The 19,076-nt window shown below is 34.4% G+C and overlaps 1 protein-coding gene across 1 annotated transcript; it reads left to right on the top strand.

Moving 5' to 3' along the window:
• Nucleotides 1-13,592: 13,592 nt before the first annotated feature.
• On the top strand, nt 13,593-18,909 carry LOC127846396 (putative tyrosinase-like protein tyr-3). Its single transcript, XM_052377608.1, has 5 exons — nt 13,593-13,906; nt 14,359-14,465; nt 15,290-15,411; nt 17,086-17,231; nt 17,565-18,909. The coding sequence occupies exons 1-5, from the start codon at nt 13,751-13,753 to the stop codon at nt 18,735-18,737; spliced, it is 1,704 nt and encodes a 567-aa protein (XP_052233568.1). The 5' UTR covers nt 13,593-13,750; the 3' UTR covers nt 18,738-18,909.
• The last annotated feature ends 167 nt before the right edge of the window (nt 18,910-19,076 follow it).

Below are 19,076 nucleotides of genomic sequence, written 5' to 3'. Positions count from 1 at the left end.
ACTTGTGGAATTTAAATACCGATGGCTTAACATAAAATGTACGGCTGATATTTTTATTTTCTTAAATCAGTGTAACAGCGGCATATGCATATAAAATGATATTCATCTTCTAAATCTAAGTCGTTACAACATAAACAATAATGTTAATTTCGTGGGATGTTGTTATGTGCATATCTGCCAGTTTGGATCCTCAACGTGTGTGCAGAAACTCTTAATCTTACGAAAAATAAACGAAGACGTCTAGGTAGTAAGTCCAAGTATTCTTCATATTCCAAAGATGTTTTATATAGATCACAGGTGGTTAGCGTGTGGCTATGATATTAATTAGTGAAAACATCATTTTGAATGATAAATAATCATATTATAACGAAAAATTAACTTTTCTGAAAAAAAAAATTTCACTATCAAATATATATATAACAAGGTATGCAACTCAAAATCACCCCAAAACGGGGTGCATCGCTTTGAACAGCCATATCTTCATCAATTGTGCAGCGATTTTCACGATCTCGGTCTTATTCAACGCAGAAATGAATTTCCTTTCTGGAAATGTATATGTCTTGCAATATTTTTACAAATGCTGGGTCAACTTTTAAGAAATAACACGATACACAACACGCATGACCCAGTTGACAGTGATCATGTATTCTTTATGAATGAAATCTCCAGTTGTAAAGACACACCTCCGCATTGGACCAATGAAATCACTCGTATGTTTAAAATGTCAGTTAGTTGAAATGTATGTAAACAAAGGTTTCAAACGGCGCTGGACAGTTAGTCTTGATGCAGAATGTAACGACAAGAACGGTAATAATGTTTTTTCATACGTTTTATTGAATTATGGTATCGAACTACATGAACTTTGTAGGGAAGTTGCCCTTTACTCCGTGAAGATTTCAGTCTTAAAGAATACATGATCACTGTCAACTGGGTCATGCGTGTTGTGTATCGTGTTATTTCTTAAAAGTTGACCCAGCATTTGTAAAAATATTGCAAGACATATACATTTCCAGAAAGGAAATTCATTTCTGCGTTGAATAAGACCGAGATCGTGAAAATCGCTGCACAATTGATGAAGATATGGCTGTTCAAAGCGATGCACCCCGTTTTGGGGTGATTTTGAGTTGCATACCTTGTTATATATATATTTGATAGTGAAATTTTTTTTTTCAGAAAAGTTAATTTTTCGTTATAATATGATTATTTATCATTCAAAATGATGTTTTCACTAATTAATATCATAGCCACACGCTAACCACCTGTGATATAGATTATAAATATCTAATACAGGATTGTTATTTATTTTACCGAGCCACTCTTGCTTAAAATTGTCGACTAGTCTACATTTGAATTCACTTATAAAACTATTTATTTGCTCAACGTTTGGATTTCCAATACATAACCAAATCCATAATTATTTTAAAAAGTTCTTGACATCTGTGAGCCAATTGTTATAACCTTTATTGCAATCGTTTAAGGCTTGTCTGTATACAGTTTGCATAATAATTTTGTTATTGTTTATAACTTTAAACCAATATTTTATAAGTTTAACAAACCTATTTATATACAATGGATATCTATTATCTACCTAATTCTCCATAAACAGCAACAATACATGTATTTATTTTAACTTGAAGCAATCGTTTGCAAAATTTTAAATGTATGCGTTCGATATCAAATGACTTCGTGAAACCCCATAATTCTGAAGCATAATTTAATGTAGAACCCACAAAGGAGTCAAACAACTAGCAGAAAAGTGTTGGTTTTATGTCAAAGTCGTGGCATATTGTCAATAGTGTATTCATGGCCTTAAGGGCTTTACCAACCAAATGTTCTTGATTTAATTAAAAATTTCCAGTATAATTCAGCACTGAACCTCAATAGTTAAAATTATCAACGACTTCAATAACATTACCATTGTATGTCCATTTTTCATTTTCTTTTAATCCTCCTCTCTTCCTAAACACCATTATTTTCGTCTTAGCAGTGTTAACACTAAGACCCCAAGAGTTACAGTATAAAAATAAATTATCTAGATGGGATTGGACTTCAGCAGGTGGCTTGCTTTAAATAGCCATGTCGTCAGCAAATAATAGTAAAATCAACACAATATCATCTATACTCAATCCAGAGTTAATATTATCTTGTAAATAAAGTTAAAGGTTTTCGACAAATAAAGAAAACAAAATCGGCGACATTACCTCCCCTTGCCTCAGTCCGACCGCATAACTAAAATAATCTGAATAAGATGAACATGATTTAACACGTGATTTAACATTTGCATACATATCCTTCACAATTCTGAGCAATTTGTCATTAATACCAGACTTAAACATGTTCAACCATAATGCATTGCGGTAAATACTCGAAACATTTCAACATATATACATATATAATATCTTACACATAGACGTTTAGTTTCATTTAAATAATTTTGTACAATCGACATTAAGATATAAATAGCATCAACAGTTGGATAACCTTTCTTAAATCCGAACTGTGCATCCGAAATAATTGTATTCTCATTGCAAAAAGATTCAATACGTTTGTTTAAAATCGTGGAAAATAATTTTGAAAAACAACTCACTAAAGTAATCCCTCTATAGTTATAAACATCATTTACATCACCTTTTCATGCAAAGGGATTATAATTCCTCCTGACCATTTATCGGAAAAAAGTCCGATACAAAATACCGTTAAACATATCGCACAAATGTGCAGACAAAATATCACTACATTCAAGAAAATATTCATTCAAAATACAATCACTACCCGATGATTTATTGCGTTTTAAATGTTTATGACATGGGTACTTCAAGTTCTGGGAATGCAGAGTTTTCCATATTAAAATCATTATTTAAACACAAATCTTCGGCTTCATTATTACAAACATCAGACATATTACTACTTAGGTTTTCAAAAAAACTTTGTAAATTGCTCAAGAGATTTTTTTATAGCATTGTGCTTTGATTTGAAAAATCGCCAAAAGTCGCGTGGTTTGTGTTTTCGTAAATTTTCAAAATCCAGCATTTTTTGTCTATAGCAACAGGCTTTCTTCTTGCGGATTAAGTCCTTATAATAGCTCTTACTTGAACACAAACGTTCTCTGTTCATAACAGTTTTATCTGTGTTAAAAACACGTAGAGCATCTTGGTACAAATTAAGTGCATTATTGCACTCTTGATCAAACCAATTAGCATTCTTTATACAGTTATTTACGTTGAAACTAGGATTTGTTTAATAAACACTTGTTTAGAAAATAATGGGTCAGCAACAGTGCGAATGGTTTCAGTAAATCTATTCAACACTTCATTAATATCCATATTCGGAAAGAATATATTTCAAAATATTTCTTTACACACACGAGTTCTACTAATGCAAAGCGAAAATAAAACTACTTAAAAAAAATATCAACATACTGCCAAAAAGCTTTCTAACTAAGAGAAACGTTAATGTCTACAGTTTAAAATTATCGAATCGGTGACTTACACAGCACTCAAAGCTTTCATACACCATAGTCTTGTTTAAAATTCATGTTTATGTATGTTTTTGCCGTTTGTTTTTTTATTTGCTTTTCAAGTATTTAATGTATTGTATACTTGTCGTGAAAGTAATTTTGACGCATACATATCCCTAGATCATGTTTATGTATGTTTGTGCTGTTTGTCCTTTTATTTTGTTTTTCAAATATTTAATGTATTTTATAATTTTTACGAAAGTAATTTTGTCGCATACATACCCATATATCATGTATGTTATGTTATGTGCTGTTTGTATTTGTATTTGTTTATCAAATATCTAATGTATTGTGTAACTGTTACGAAAGTAATTTTGTCGCATACATACCCCTGGATGATCTTTTTTTTTTCGCATAGATGGTTGACGCTGGGGTATGTTACAATTTGAATTGACTAGTGTATATAGATGGAGATTTTACTTTTAGAACTTATAGATTGCCCTCTAAATGATACGATTTTAATATTCACTAAAGAACCATATCCCTATAGATCATCTATAGTTTCGATTGTCGTATAGGTGGTCAACAAATGGGAAAGTACTAATATTAACACTAATACAAAACTTAAGGTTCATGGGAGGGATAAAATTCACTTAAACTTTGATTTGGGTTTTCTTTATTCAATGTGGTACAATATGGTCAAACTATATATCATTTTAAAGGTAAAGACGGATAGAATAACATTTAAAAAAAATTCGACATTCAATATTTTTCTGCTTTATTCATATTTTTTTAAACCAATACATTTTTACACTAATTTACAAAATCTCAATATAAAGTTAGGAAGGATATGAACTACCGTAAGTTGAATAAATACAAAGCTATATACATATACAAGGTCAAGTCAAGCAACATTTCTCAGAAAATTATTGTCAGAAAACAACAAATGAGTTATTATTCAACTTTTTTTTTGATAATTTTCTTAACAAAGTTCTAAAAATAAATAAACTGAACTACTTTTCAAAAATCCAGGTATGGTGGATAATAAAAGTCACCATTCTATTTCAATGGCTTTACAATTTTGCTATAACCAAGTAGAAAATTTTAAACCATCTCAAATTGAAAGAAATTGCAAACGACATATAAAATTGTTAAGAAATATAAAGAAATAGGTTTGGCTGGGTAGAAATCATTGTGATAAAAGGAGATATTGCTCATCAATAACAAGATTTTATGAGTTTTGTGCAGACGACTCTAGAAATCATTGTGATTTCAATTCTTATACTGTAATGTTGGTTGAGCTCCCGCCATGGCGCTGTCGTGTGGTGAGTTGCAGGGTTCGCCGCTGTTAAGAAAAACGCTACTATTTTTTAAATCACTATCTTCATCGCCGTATAGAATCGAGTTTGTTAGTCCAAGTATATCACATACTGCAAACTAAGTGTCCGAAATCTGGGTCTCACTGGACGGGCCTCTTTGTTTTGGTATTTTTGTATTGTTCTGGTTACATCACTTCCACTACTATATCGATCTTTTCTTTTATTATTTTATGTCGACCCATCAGAACTGACTTTGAAAGAAGAAATCCACATACTTTGAATTTTCAAAACACCGCGAACCTAGCTTAATTTATTTATTTTTTACAAAATCCGACATAGAAAAAAACACGCCCGTTTCCCGCGCAATCACGTGACAAGCATCTTTCTGGTCTAACGTGCCATTTCGCCACTACATCCATAAATGCACGTTGTACTTGTGAAATCGTTCTTTTTCAGAAGCTGTTACTGTGCATTCGAATACAACCGTTAGAAACACTTAAACATTACCAATTAATAATGTCGCTGTTCAAAGAACAAGAAGTAAGAAAGAAGTAAGAAATCAATAAACAATTCAAACGTACCTGCCCATTTAGTGCATATATCGCATAAAAAACTAACGATAACCAATCCGATTGATTCTTTCGATTTCTATGCCGTTTGTTTGTTGCTGATAAATAAAGTAATGTTGAAACTCCAGAATTATTTTCAGATGAGGAAGGCATCTTCTCATACGCAAGTCTTTTATTTCATTTAATTTACGTATTGCCGAAATATACAGGATATGCATTATTATTTTATGCTATATACAATTATTTGAATAGAATAATGATAATAATACCCACGGTTATTTAATTTTCATGGAAACAAAAAATGCATCAAGTTGATTTATTTCAATTAACATTTTCAAATTCGATTTTTTTGTTAATAAGAAAAGTATTTAATGTTTTCCATTTTCTTGAACATTTTATCATTCCCAACACAAGTGGTAGATGGTTTCAATATGAGGCAGACAACAATCAAATAAGGGATTGTTTTGTAAATGAATAAATATGTATACTTTGGAACGATTCTCAAAATAAACTTGTATTGACTTAACAACCAGTACTCTTTAAGAGCTATGCACTGGATCGCTTCAATAAACCAGTGTTCGGTTCGATAAAATATTAGATGACACATAACTTATCAGGAAGAGGACACACGGTCATATTCTCCTTCGTAATGACCTTTCAGTCCTGGGCTTGTAAATCTTTTGTATCTACAGTAATACACGATTACTATAATTAACCATTAATACGCATTAATAAGCATTAATTTATATTAGCGGCATGTGTGGTTTACTTGACGTAAATGTATTTTACCTTTAAAAGTGTGAATTGCGTGCATGTCCGGATTATCGCATACGTTGTGTAAGAAGTAATAAGAGCCAATCTGCTTCTTAAAACATGTAACATAGTATTTTGTGTTTTTCAAAAAGGCATTTATGTGGTGTTAAATCTGCGTATCCAATTAACCAGTATGCTCCGATGTAAGGATAATAGATTCTTAATTTATGAATCTCCGACACATGTCACTACATTCACGTATAACGTAACATTTATGTAACATTTCGTCGTTCTTATAATAACGAAGAGATTCATGTGATATACATGATGTTAAATTTCGGCATAGTTGTCTAACCAATGTAAATGGCCAATGAAATGTTAATTAAGTTTCGCGACAGGTGGAAAAAATATATAAATTCTAAAATAATAGCGATGAAAAAATGAGGTAAAACGACTTTTCAGCGTTTAACAGGTGTATATCGTGTAAACAGTTCAAGCAAATGCAGCAGGTGCACACTTTCTCTAATTAAGACATGTGTATGTTTCCCTTAGGTTGCACATTCTAGATAGCACAAGAGCGTTAATACTAGAGGCTGTGGTATGATAGTAAGCAATATGTGTACTAGTTTACTTCATATCTTATTGTCATTTTTGTTTTATTAAGCATGGACACATTTAAAAGTATTTTACAGTATAAGAATTTAAATAAATTTACATAAACCAGTGTTAAAACTACGCAATCATGCGCTCTCTTTAAATACGATACATTTTTTCTCGCAGCGAATAACGGTATAAGTGTACGGTCGTTCTTTCTGAAATCGTCCATACAACGCTATAGATTTTGAACATGATAGCTAAATTTTTGGTTATTTGATAATTTCATAAACTTTTCAAATTTACTAAGCATAATCACAATTATAGTGAAACTATAAATAATTCATATTCACGCATCAAATTTCTGTATACCCCCGTATATATGGAAAACACTCGAACAGGTCGAAGAACGTGAGCGTATATATAGGATCTGGCACGAGTTGTCATATCATACCATATTTTATTAAACGAGTTCAGGAATTTTGTTAGTAAGCGAGCCTTTGGCGAGTTTAATAAAATATGGTATGATATGACAACGAGTGTCAGTTCTTTTTTATCACACGCTTTTAAATGAGCATATTAAATACATATTTACGCAAACATAATTATGAATCCCGAACATTTCGTGACGTCATTTGACGTTGCAACGTAATTTCAGCAAAATAACAAAATGCGATTGGTCAATAAACAAAAACTAAGCCAATGAAAACGCTTAAAAATGTTGTATTACACATGTGTAATATTTAAGAAAAAGTAAACTCCACTGAGGTCCCTATGGCATTATAGTGACCAGCCAGGCAACCACAAACCACGTATATGGACTGAAGCCGTAGGCTGAGGTCCATATACAGTTTGTGGCTGCCTGGCTGGTCACTATAATGCGATTGGGACAGAAGTGGAGTTTAATATTTCTTATATAACACCGAAGAGTTTCCCCTCTACCATTGTACAGTGTTGTACGATTGTTTATGGTTTAGATCTAAAAGAGATAAACTGAAGAATTTCGCAGGTAAAACAGTGTAAATTTAGTGGTGTGTAACTCCGAACGGTCCATATACAAAAAATAGTGACCGGTTCATATACTATTACATGTATGAGATAGATAGATAGATTTATTTCGGAATTAGCATACATACTCAAAATGCATTGAAACAACATGTACATAAAACAATATGAAGTAAAAACAATCATAATTGAAAAGTACATGCACAGAATGCACTATGGCATGCACACTAACGCCAAGGATTACACAAAAAAGAGCAATATCCCTTATTTCCATTGTGGTCCTTGATTGTTGGTGGCACGACATAGAGAGGCACTTGTAATAAATTAATACTAAATACTAGGTTAATAATAATAAATACATGAAATATAATACTGAAATTAGGTTTCTCTATCGCATTTTATAGACTGAAACCGGTCATATAGATAGAGAAGGACGAATATCTCTGAGGTGTAATATAAAAAAAATATGAAATGGTTGTATTACATGTGAAACAGGGTAAAGCATGTGATAAAAAAGTTAACCCATTTATGCCTAGTGGACTGTCATATCCTTCTAAATTGTATCATTTTATTTCCAAAATTAGGGATGTCTAGTATATTTATTTCTACATTTTAAATATTTCTTACAAAAATTCCTATAAGCAAACAGCGCAGACCTAAATAAGACGCCGCATCATTCGGCGTCTCATCTGGGTCTACGCTGATTGCCAAGGCATTTTTTCTAGACGCTAGGCATAAATGGGTTAAAGTATTTCTGAAAGATTTGCGTAAATTATTGTTTTTATTTGACATAATATTTTTCTAGCCATATATAAATTATTATAAATATATATTATTGAGATAACTCAACATAAACTTCCTGTAATGATGTGTGTATGATGCAGCTTAGATTTTTGCAGACAAAAACAACATACGCAACACATGTCACCATATTTCCTTTTGATCTCGTTGATTAACTAATGACCTTTAGCCAAAGGAAAACCAACATCAACATTTTTAAAGGTATTTCTTCTTTGTTGTTGGTGTTGAGACTTCAAACTCGTTGATTTATTTTACAGCTAACGAATCAAAACTAGAATCGTTATCTTTAATCGCCACAAAATAGGATTGTTAAAATAAAATGCAGAAACAAAATAAGAAAATTATTACCGGTATTTTTTAATTACGTAAGGAAACCCTGGCTGATCAGTTCTCATTGAATGGAAAAATAAAGTATCATCATTTTAATTGCGTAAGAAATTGATTCTTTAGGGAAACCCTGGCTGATCAGCTCTCATCGAATGGGAAAAAAGTATCATCATTAACGTTTAGTGATAACGAATGTACAATAAAAGTTTTCCTCAGAAATAAGGTAGCAAATATAGCAGATCTTAGCCAATAAATAAATTGTAATATAGATTTGAAATGAATCCCGAAGATAAAGGGTCGCATAATTTTACCGTTATGTGACGTTTATTTTATGTTCAACCAAAGGTTAATGAATAATCCCATATGACATCTTAAATCATTTTTAACAAAACTCAATTTAGACCATATCTGAACATTACACGTAGTAGATTGTGCGTTTAAATCAACATTGATAATACGATAATTGCCGTCTCTGTTCTGTATTCTTAACTCCAAAAAGTCCATATTCATGTCGTTTTATTGCTCATACTGTTATGTATCCTACTAAACGTCTCAATGTATCTAATTATCGGTCAGAGTACTGTACGCAAACACATAATCAATGTACTGTACGCAAACACATAATCAATGTACTGTACGCAAACACATAATCAATTACGGTAATAAGGCGTATTGCAATTAGTAATGTTTACGTTTAAGCTAAATTTGGAGACATTCGGAATTTATTTTGAAATAATAATCATACAGCTGGTACACATACTTTATCCAACATTTTTCTCGAGCTTCCGCATAATCTAGTTACATATCGACTTAAAACGCTTATTGAAAAAAAATATATATTAGCAAAACAATGTTCTTGCCTAGCCTTTAATAATATAACATCATTCTTAAGCTATTAAATATTGGAAGTGTTGACAATTTTGCCATGTTTGGATATATATGCTGGTCCTCATAATCATTTAGACAATATATTTATTAAATTCAAAAGAAAGATTGTCAAACGAATTCCTAAAGTTGGTAATTGTGCCGCACTTATAGCCGGTTCATTTCATTCTTATACGAAATAGCTTTAATGATTAAGCTATATAAGGAAAATGTATTGCATTTGATGATGTCGGACCTAATTACGCGGTTCGGCACGAAGGTTAACAAACACCATTGCATTGCTTGACCGTTCGAAGCCTTAGAGCCCAGATTAAATAATCGTAACGGCTGATCTTGTGCGGTACATTGTGTTCATTGCCCAACATTTACTACATTACGTTGCCAATAATTCACTTAACTTAAAATGTAATTGCATAAAACAAATTCACCTGATAATATTTTTGAGGATTCAATATTTATGTATTCATGTCTGTTCAAGTCACCTGAGATCTCGAAGCAACGTTCTTAGCAATGAAAGATCGATCGTCAAAATACCTTTCAAATTCAGTGAAAAATGAACATTCTTAAAAATTAAATAAGTATCAAAGGTTGTTTTCAAAAGGTTGTTTTCAATTAAAATTGTCTGATGACATGTAAGAAATATTATTACCAAATTGTTACAAATATTATCCGGGTGGCAACCATACCCTAGCCCTCGTGCATAATGTAGCTCACTTCAATGAGCGTTAGCAGCGTCACAATTACTTTAGCGCGAGATTGCTCAAGTCGTCTTCATGATGCATATGCGATATCTCTAAATAATCACGTTTATTTCTATTCTAAACAAATCATGGTCAGTTTGAGTTTTTTATTGCAAGCGTTGCCGACTCCAGTTCATGACTGGATTATTAAAATCCGCCCCGTTATAAGTCCTTCTAATACTGCATTGATAAAAATCTTTCCTTCCATGTGTTTCTTATCCATTGGTATGCCATATCAAATTGTTGTTTCTTGTCATGCCGCTTTACACTAACGCTAGTAAAATATTTTGTTTAACTTTTCTCTAGAACACCATTGGTATATAATCTTTACAAACAAAATGTCAGATGCACTGCACGGTTTTTCTATGTGACATAAATTGCATTAAATTACAAATATTTAAGAAGTTTTTGAAAATCATCGTATTGCAATTTTTTTTATCAAATGAGAATAAAAGTAAAGGACTTTAAGGAAAAAATAGTGTAAAAAGGCAGTAACATATCAAAGACATTAATAATTGGTTGAAGTTGATGTTTATGTTTTGTTTAAGGTGCATCGGAAAAGGAACCTAAGTTATATTAAGTAAGTATCGAAAATGTAAAAATTTATTTTTAAGAACTGTTTACGACTTTCGATGAGAAAATTAACCCATTTATGCCTAGTGGAATCTCCCATCCTTCTTAATTTGACCAATGTATTTCCAAAATTAGGGATGTCTAGTATATTTATTTCTATATTTATAATATTTCTTACAGAAATTCCTTCAAGCAAAGAGCGCAGACCCTGATGAGACGCCGCATCGTGCGGCGTCTCATCTGGGTCTTCGCTGTTTGCCAAAGCCTTTTTTTCTAGACGCTAGGCATAAATGGGTTAAAGTCCTATGTAACAATTGTTTTATATAGTAGTCGTTATGACGTTTTGAGGAGAGCCCTCGTCATTATATGAATATTTCGATAATTCTTCATTCTCTAACATTCTGATTTAGACTATCCCTCAGTATATAAAGGCTGCTGTTAAATGTAGTTTGAATTCATGCGATTAGTTATTATAAGTTCGACAGATTATTGGCGTGTATGGCTTCATGCGACACCTGGCCAAATTATATGCTTTCTTACACAAACAAGATGTCGACTTCGGTTGCAAAGTGGTTGACAAGAGGTATAAATTAACAATGACCCTTGCTGATAAAATTCTTCAATTAATTGCGTGCCAGTTGCGAAGACATTTGTTAGGTTAAAAGTTTTATTTTGTGGTACCAATGCTCCTTTTAGCACGAGCGCTCGTGCTTTTAGCGAGCACGTGCATGTTGCTTGGATCTAATAGCGCAACTGGCGACAAAATGACAACGACAAACATCGATGGTTATGTAAAACAGATACAGGAAGCCATATCTGCATTTAATAAGCTGGTAAGGCTCGTTATTTTTATTTTATTTAAATGCATTCGCGTTCTATTCGTGATCCTGTTGTCAAGTATGTACATGTTCTATTCAAGTGAATCCAGAGGGGGTAATCACGTGATACTCAAGATGGCGACGTCCACGATGAGACAGTTTTTTGATCGCCGTTTAATACCCTTTATTTCTTTTGTTTATTTTTTAAATTACGCTCGCTTTCCAGCCATTTCAGTAAAAAGGTGATATGTCTTCTTTTGTATTTAAAATCGCTTAATATCTCGACTTTACTTCCCAAAATATTCTTCGTGGAGCCCTAATTAGGTCATACCGCTAAGAAATTTCGCAGCGAGTAAAGTCGAGATATAGAGCGAATATTACTATGAAATAAACGCCAGTAACTTTCTTGCTTATATGGCTGTAAAGTGTGCGGAATTTAATAAAATTAATACAAATAGTAAAGGGTATAAAACGGCGAAAAATACCTGCCTCGGCATGGACGTCGCCATCTTGATAATCACGTGATTACCCCTCTGGAATCATACTGAACTTAGCGTGAGGTGTACGTTTCATATCGTTTTAAAGATTGTCAATTAGTGTTTGTCATGTATGATGGTGTGACTTAGAAACTGTATTGTGCAGATATTATGTCTCTTCTTCTGGTGTACATTGAGTTTCACATCGTTTATATTTGAGCCGTGCTCTGTGAAAAGGGGGTTTAATGCATGTGCGTATAGTGTCATCCCAGGTTAGCATGTGCAGTCCGCACAGGCTAATCAGGGACGACACTTTCCGCTTGTATGATAATTTTCGTTAAAAATAGTCTTTTCTAAGCAAAAATCAAGTTTAAGCGGAAAGTGTCGTCCATGATTAGCCTGTAAGGACTGCAAAGGCTAATCTGCTATGACATTTAATGCACATGCTTTAGACCCCCTTTTCAAAGAGCACGGCTCATTTTCATTCTAATGGATCTTTTTCACTTACATATTATCGTATGAATTTCTTATTATCTTAGTGTTTTATTATCCTGTATATATTACGAAAACCAGCTATTCAAGTTTGTAAATACGCTGTTTAATTTAAATTATTACTTTTGTCTACCCAGGCATTTTTGTTCATTTGGTCATGTGTTTATACCTTAACCACATGACGTTCTATTACTAAATGCAGTTTTCATATGTAAATATTTCACCAATTTTCGGTATGATACTTAAACACATATGTATTCCATGTTTAGTTGAACGGTACTTATGAGGTTAAGGACAAGTGTTTCTACAGTCCCGGTAGCAATGGTGCAAGGCCAACAGACAGTGAGTCAATGTTTATACTTAAGTAAGAATAGGCAAATTACGTTTTTTACTGTTTTGAATTTTGAGCGTCATATTTATGTTCCACGCTTGCAGAGGTGTTTTGCTGTATATAAGTAAAAAATTCAAAACATCTTAAACACCAGTTTAAGTCAGTTGTATTTTGATTACCACATTTACACTTCCATCATTTGTTAGACGTAATTATGAAGAATCGAATTAAATAGAATCAAGACGAATCTTGTATATACTCCAGAACGGTAGAAGGGTTACAGAATTGAATACGTAACGATGGGGATACAAAATGAATAATTCAAAAATATAATCATTATATTTTTACAGTTTCTGCAGTTCCGCGAGGTGGAAAAAGCGCGGGAAAGGTTAAAGTAGAAGTTACCAATTTATACTACGACTGCTTGAAGGTTCTGAAACCAGAAATTGTCCCTCCAGAAAAGGCAAAGATCTGGTGTCTGCGGGTAGCTCTGTGGAAAAAACAGAACGACCCGTATGCAGGTGACTTCGACAAAGGGCTGGAGGAAGCGAAATTGCTACAAAGGGGACGTAGGGCTCTGAGCGCCTTTGAAAACAGCAAATATGATGAAATGAAGAGAAAAAAGCGTGGCACGGTGGACGTAAGGCAGATTGCACCTGCGGACATCACGCGTCCCCTGACTGGGTTCAGGACACGGCAGGAGTACCGCACACTGACGGTGGCGCAAAGGAATCGATTGCATGCCGCGTTGAATGAGGTCTACCAGGTCGGGCAGACTTTGATAGACTTTATTGGTGTATCTTTATAAACATTATTTTTTGCATTTTTAACACCGAAATCGGTTTTCAGAATCAATAAAATTATTCACTTTCAGGGCTATAAAAACGTGTATGTTTTAACGAAGAAAGTATCAAACAACAATTTTGTCGCATATAATTTATAAGCACAGTGTTAAATTTATGTTCAATCAAAATATAATGTGAGCAAGTTAACCATTCATGCTTGTTTTAATATTTAAGTATTTAGTTCGACCCAGGAGACATTGAAATGTATGTATGATGTAATCAATTTGATTCATTTTAAGATATATTGTTAATTAAAGTATTAATATGTGAACATATCGTATGTTAATTTCAATGATTATCTATACATATACTTCATAGATAATGTTTATCATTCCAAACCGACAGCATTGAAAGCCTTCTTGATGTATTTCAGGACGGGACGATGACCTGCTTTGCTCTCGTGCACAGGAACGCCCTAATAGATGGCGGAGCCCACGGAGGTGGCGCATTCCTACCCTGGCACAGGGTCTTTTTAGCCCTGTAAGTGATGAATTGAGCCTTGAGTTGGGAAAAACTGGGCTGAATGCATGTGTAATCCGCTCAGGCTAATCAGGGACAACGCTTTCCGCTTTATGAAATTGTTCGTTTAAAGGAGGTATATTCTAAACGAATTTCCAGTTTAGGCGGGAAGTTTCGTCCCTGATAAGCATGCGTGGACTGCACAGTCAAATCTATGACGTCACATTACGCACATGCATTAAACCCAGTTATGATGGGGCTCATCAAGGGGATGCATTCATGCCATGTAACAGAGTCTTTCTGACACTGTAATTAAATCGCCTTATGGTATATTTAACTGAATCTGACTATAACAAGTTATATAAGTTACACAAATGTGGACTCCTAAATCCATCTGACAAAATCTTCAATGAAGTATCGAGTTATTCAAGTGAACCATCATCACAAATGAGGTATCCCATTTCAATCCGACTTAATGTTAAATTAGGTTTATAGTTATTTAAGCAAGACATTCCATTTAATTTCTTTCAAAGTTTTAATATATATTTATTGATATCTTATTGCCGGTGGCCTTATGAAAAACTGTAGATTATATTACAGATACTTGATTTAACGAGCTAAAAGAGCTGTTTCTGTTTTTCTGAATCTGTTCAAAAAGCAGTTTATGAAATGAAATGTAGGAATTAAGGTTGCTTTTCAATATTGCGTAGCGGATATACAATTCCACCATAGTCAGAAACCCTTGCTAGGTCTATTTCGCAAAAAAACATCATTAATAAAATCAAAGGAATAAAACATCAATAACGAAATACAGTGTTATGCAATTATTTCATTCCATATTTTAGGTTTGAAGAAGCTCTGAGACAGAAAGACCCTAGTGTGTCCCTGCCATATTGGGACAGTACCTTAGATGACAATATGGCGGCGGGACCTGGCTTCTCCGTTATGTGGGACAACGCACACTTGGGTAGGATTCCAAAGCAGTGTAGTTTTCAAAATGGTTATGAAACAATTTTATTATGGTTTTTAATACTGCCATATCAACTGGATAGCATCAACGCTCTAAATGTAATTTGAAAATCTAAAGAAAAATACAGATACAAAATGTACGTTGTTTCCAACACTCGTTAGGCCCACCGTTTTTATGGTTTGCAGCATGCGTTGTATTCAATATTGTTAACAGCCATTGGGTGTTTTAAATACGTAGGAAGAAAAACGGATTGCACTTATCAACAAACGCACAATTTACTTAACTATAAAGAACACCATGCCCCTTAATTACCACGTGGCGATTTTTAAAACAGGAATTTGATTAGAGCTGTGCTTTGTCCAAGATAACACACACATAGTTGAAATACCAAAAGAGTAATATTAATGGACACTGTGCAGTCATGCGAAGATGAAAAGATAATTATTATTAGATAATAATCATATATATATATATCTTATAATAATATCAATAGAGTACTGAGTCAAAGCACTGTAATATGACTGTCAAAAAAAACATATACGAGTTCAAACATTAGCATTTTTTATAATCTCTTAGTAAAAATCAATGACAGTGAAACCGACCTGTTCTTCGTGAAAACTCGTTTTAAAATTAATTATACCCAATAAAAAAAACATACACGAGTTCAGACACGTGCATTTGATATTATCGCTAGTAAAATCAACGACAGTAAAACCGGTCTGTTCTTCGTGAAAACTCGTGGTAAAATCAATTATAACCAATAAATCAAATGCTCGAAATCGCTTGAAATATAGAGACTTCTATGTTAGTGTAATGTGTATATTCATTTTTCCGACAAGTTGAGAAAGGTTTTTGTCGGCTAATCTTGCCTTTCTTTTTATCCTACACTATTTTTTTAAACGAATCTTTGGTGTGACGATCAAGATATTATCTTAAAATCATTAAAATAAATAGACAAACACAGATTTATATGTATCGAGCCGTGTGCAGTGATAGCACAAATGTCTGTGATGTTTCCCGTTTACGCCTCGCGAAATAGTCCAAAGCAAGTCGATGCCAAAACCGAGTTACACGACAGCATATCGGTTTATGCCTCAATTCAAATTTAATCAGAATTTCAAATGCTTCATACTCAAGTGGAACAAATATTGTTTTTGTTCACATGTAAATTCTTGCGTTACCAAAGAAAAATATCAAAAACATAGATAAGTGCCCATTGTTAACTTATAAAATGTGCGCACTTACGTCAAGCATGATGCAGCATTTAATCCCGCCATTATTGCTAATTGCGGTCTTTATAAGATTTGTTTTGAATTTTTTTTTTAAATCAAATATTGGATTAATATCTACCGGCTAGTATTCTTATACGGTACACAGATTTGACATTTATTCATTTAATGCATCTATATATACAAATTTAGGAACACATTAATTGATATGTTGAAACATTTTAACAAGTTTTATCGTCTACACGTCTTAGCTCCATTTGACCTTCAACCGGACGTCACAGGCCACACAACTAGTCCGCTGTTTACATGTTGTAGCAGTATACAGCATAGTAGGCCTGAAAATCACAACGTATCCAATACCCATAGTTTCCTTCTGTACAAATCATTTAGCTGTGATATAAAAATAATCTGCACGTCGTTCATTTGGTCGCCTTTTCCTTAGGTCCTGGCACGGGGACAGTGGACGCAGGGCCTTTCGCCGGCTGGAACACCGCCGAGGGTCCTCTGCAGAGGGCCGTGGCTCGGGGAAATGGGAACCTCGTGCGTCAGGATAGGATTAACACCCTGTTAAACAGTTGTCTATTGGATGTAAGAAGGAAATTCACTTGTTTCATTTTTTCTATTGTTTCACACGATGATATGCCTACATAATAGTGCATGTGTTAAAATGTAAATCGTAACATGTTTGTATTTGCACACTTAACTTGTACTATAATCAGAAACATGTCAAATATCGACCTGAAAAAAAGAAAAACACATGTTTTTTTACCAACCCATCCCATTAAACATTGTTCTAAGGAAGCATATTTAAAGATGTGATACATATCACAATATTGCATTGTTTCCGTTCTATTCGCAATATAAACGCTACATAAAGCTTAGATCACTTGTCTAAAGAAATTCTTTGAATGCGTTTCACAGGAATTCACTGATCCGTGGGAGAGTACACACGACTCAGTTCATGTTTGGGTAGGCGGCACAATGGAACGGTCATTTGCTGCCTCTGATCCCGTGTTTTACATGCATCACGCATTCGTAGATTACATCTGGGAGAGATTCCGACAGCGTCAACGCACCGCCTGTGGAGTGGATCCGGCGACAGACTACCCACCTGATCGACCAGATTCGCCGGATCACAGCGGGGCCAACCCGATGGTGGGAATGGACTTTTTGAGGAACAGAGACGGCATCGCTGATTACTGGATTAACAACTGGTTTAATTATACGGACTCTCCCACGTGCGCTAATAACTGCGGTAACAGCGAAGACCTGTATTGTGACACTGCTATAAATCGTTGCGTGTCGGACTCGCGCTTTGATTTTGGCAATCCCGTGAGCACAACTCCTATGCCGGGTTCGACAACGTCCATGGCGGGTTCGACAACATCCATGCCGGGCTTTACTACATCCACTCCACAAACAGCAACAAGTACAACACGAACAACACCATCCACAACACGTTCATCGACACCCACTTCGCAAACAACAACTCGACTAACAACAACAACAACCACATCACGAACAACGACTACCACAACACCAATATCAACTCCAACAACACGCACGGCCACAGTCACACCACGGACGCAAGCACTCACGTCACGTACAACAACGTCTATGTGGACAGATTCAACATTAAGTTCGTTGTCTTCCAGTCTCACGGACCTCATACCTCCCCCGCTCGATGATAACCACACTGACCGCCGTCCTAGAAGCTCGGACCAAGGGTTCTATAGCCAGAAGGTCAAGGACGGTCAGAAGCCATACGAAGGCAAATGCTCCAATGATCCGTACGAAACATCCTGCGCCAAGCGACCAATGCCAGCTACTCCTGACGAGGTGGTGAATGCAATATCGCGCAACGAGCTTCCAATGTCGCCCTCGATGAAAGCCGTGTATGATGCCATTGCAAAGGAGTTGAAAAGATCTGAACGGTTCCCGCCGGAAAGCGAGCAACAGTGGTTCCACATGAGGCCGGATGAAGAGAACGACTGTCGCTGCCTGAACAAGTTTATTCGAGATCCGCTTGAAGCCTACGTGAAGGATGGCAGACAACTCAATAGATATGGGCCAAAGATTTCGCAGTCACCATAAACAGCTTAACAAAGCTTACGTAATTTTGGACTTTCTTAGCAAGTACCTTGTTATCTTAATTGATGATATGCTAAAGAATCTTTGTCATTTATTAAGTGATAATCGTGCAAAACGTGTTAAAAATCAGGTGTTTCTACCACATATATGATTGCATATTATGAATATTCTACGGTAAATGATAAAACAGTTTTTATGGAATGATAAATAAAATGATCTGTCATATAAAGGGTTTTGCTACTAAACTCAATTGCTTTCAAGTCCATCTAAGCCCCGTTTTCACTCAATTGTAATTTTCAAGGCACTTGCTTATGTTTGTCATGCGTTATTTTGTATTTGTCA

This window comes from Dreissena polymorpha, chromosome 9 (assembly GCF_020536995.1).
Source record: "Dreissena polymorpha isolate Duluth1 chromosome 9, UMN_Dpol_1.0, whole genome shotgun sequence".
NCBI classification, from domain to species: domain Eukaryota; kingdom Metazoa; phylum Mollusca; class Bivalvia; order Myida; family Dreissenidae; genus Dreissena; species Dreissena polymorpha.
The sequence above is the reverse complement of the archived record's forward strand: the minus strand, read 5'-3'. Positions and strand labels throughout refer to the sequence as shown.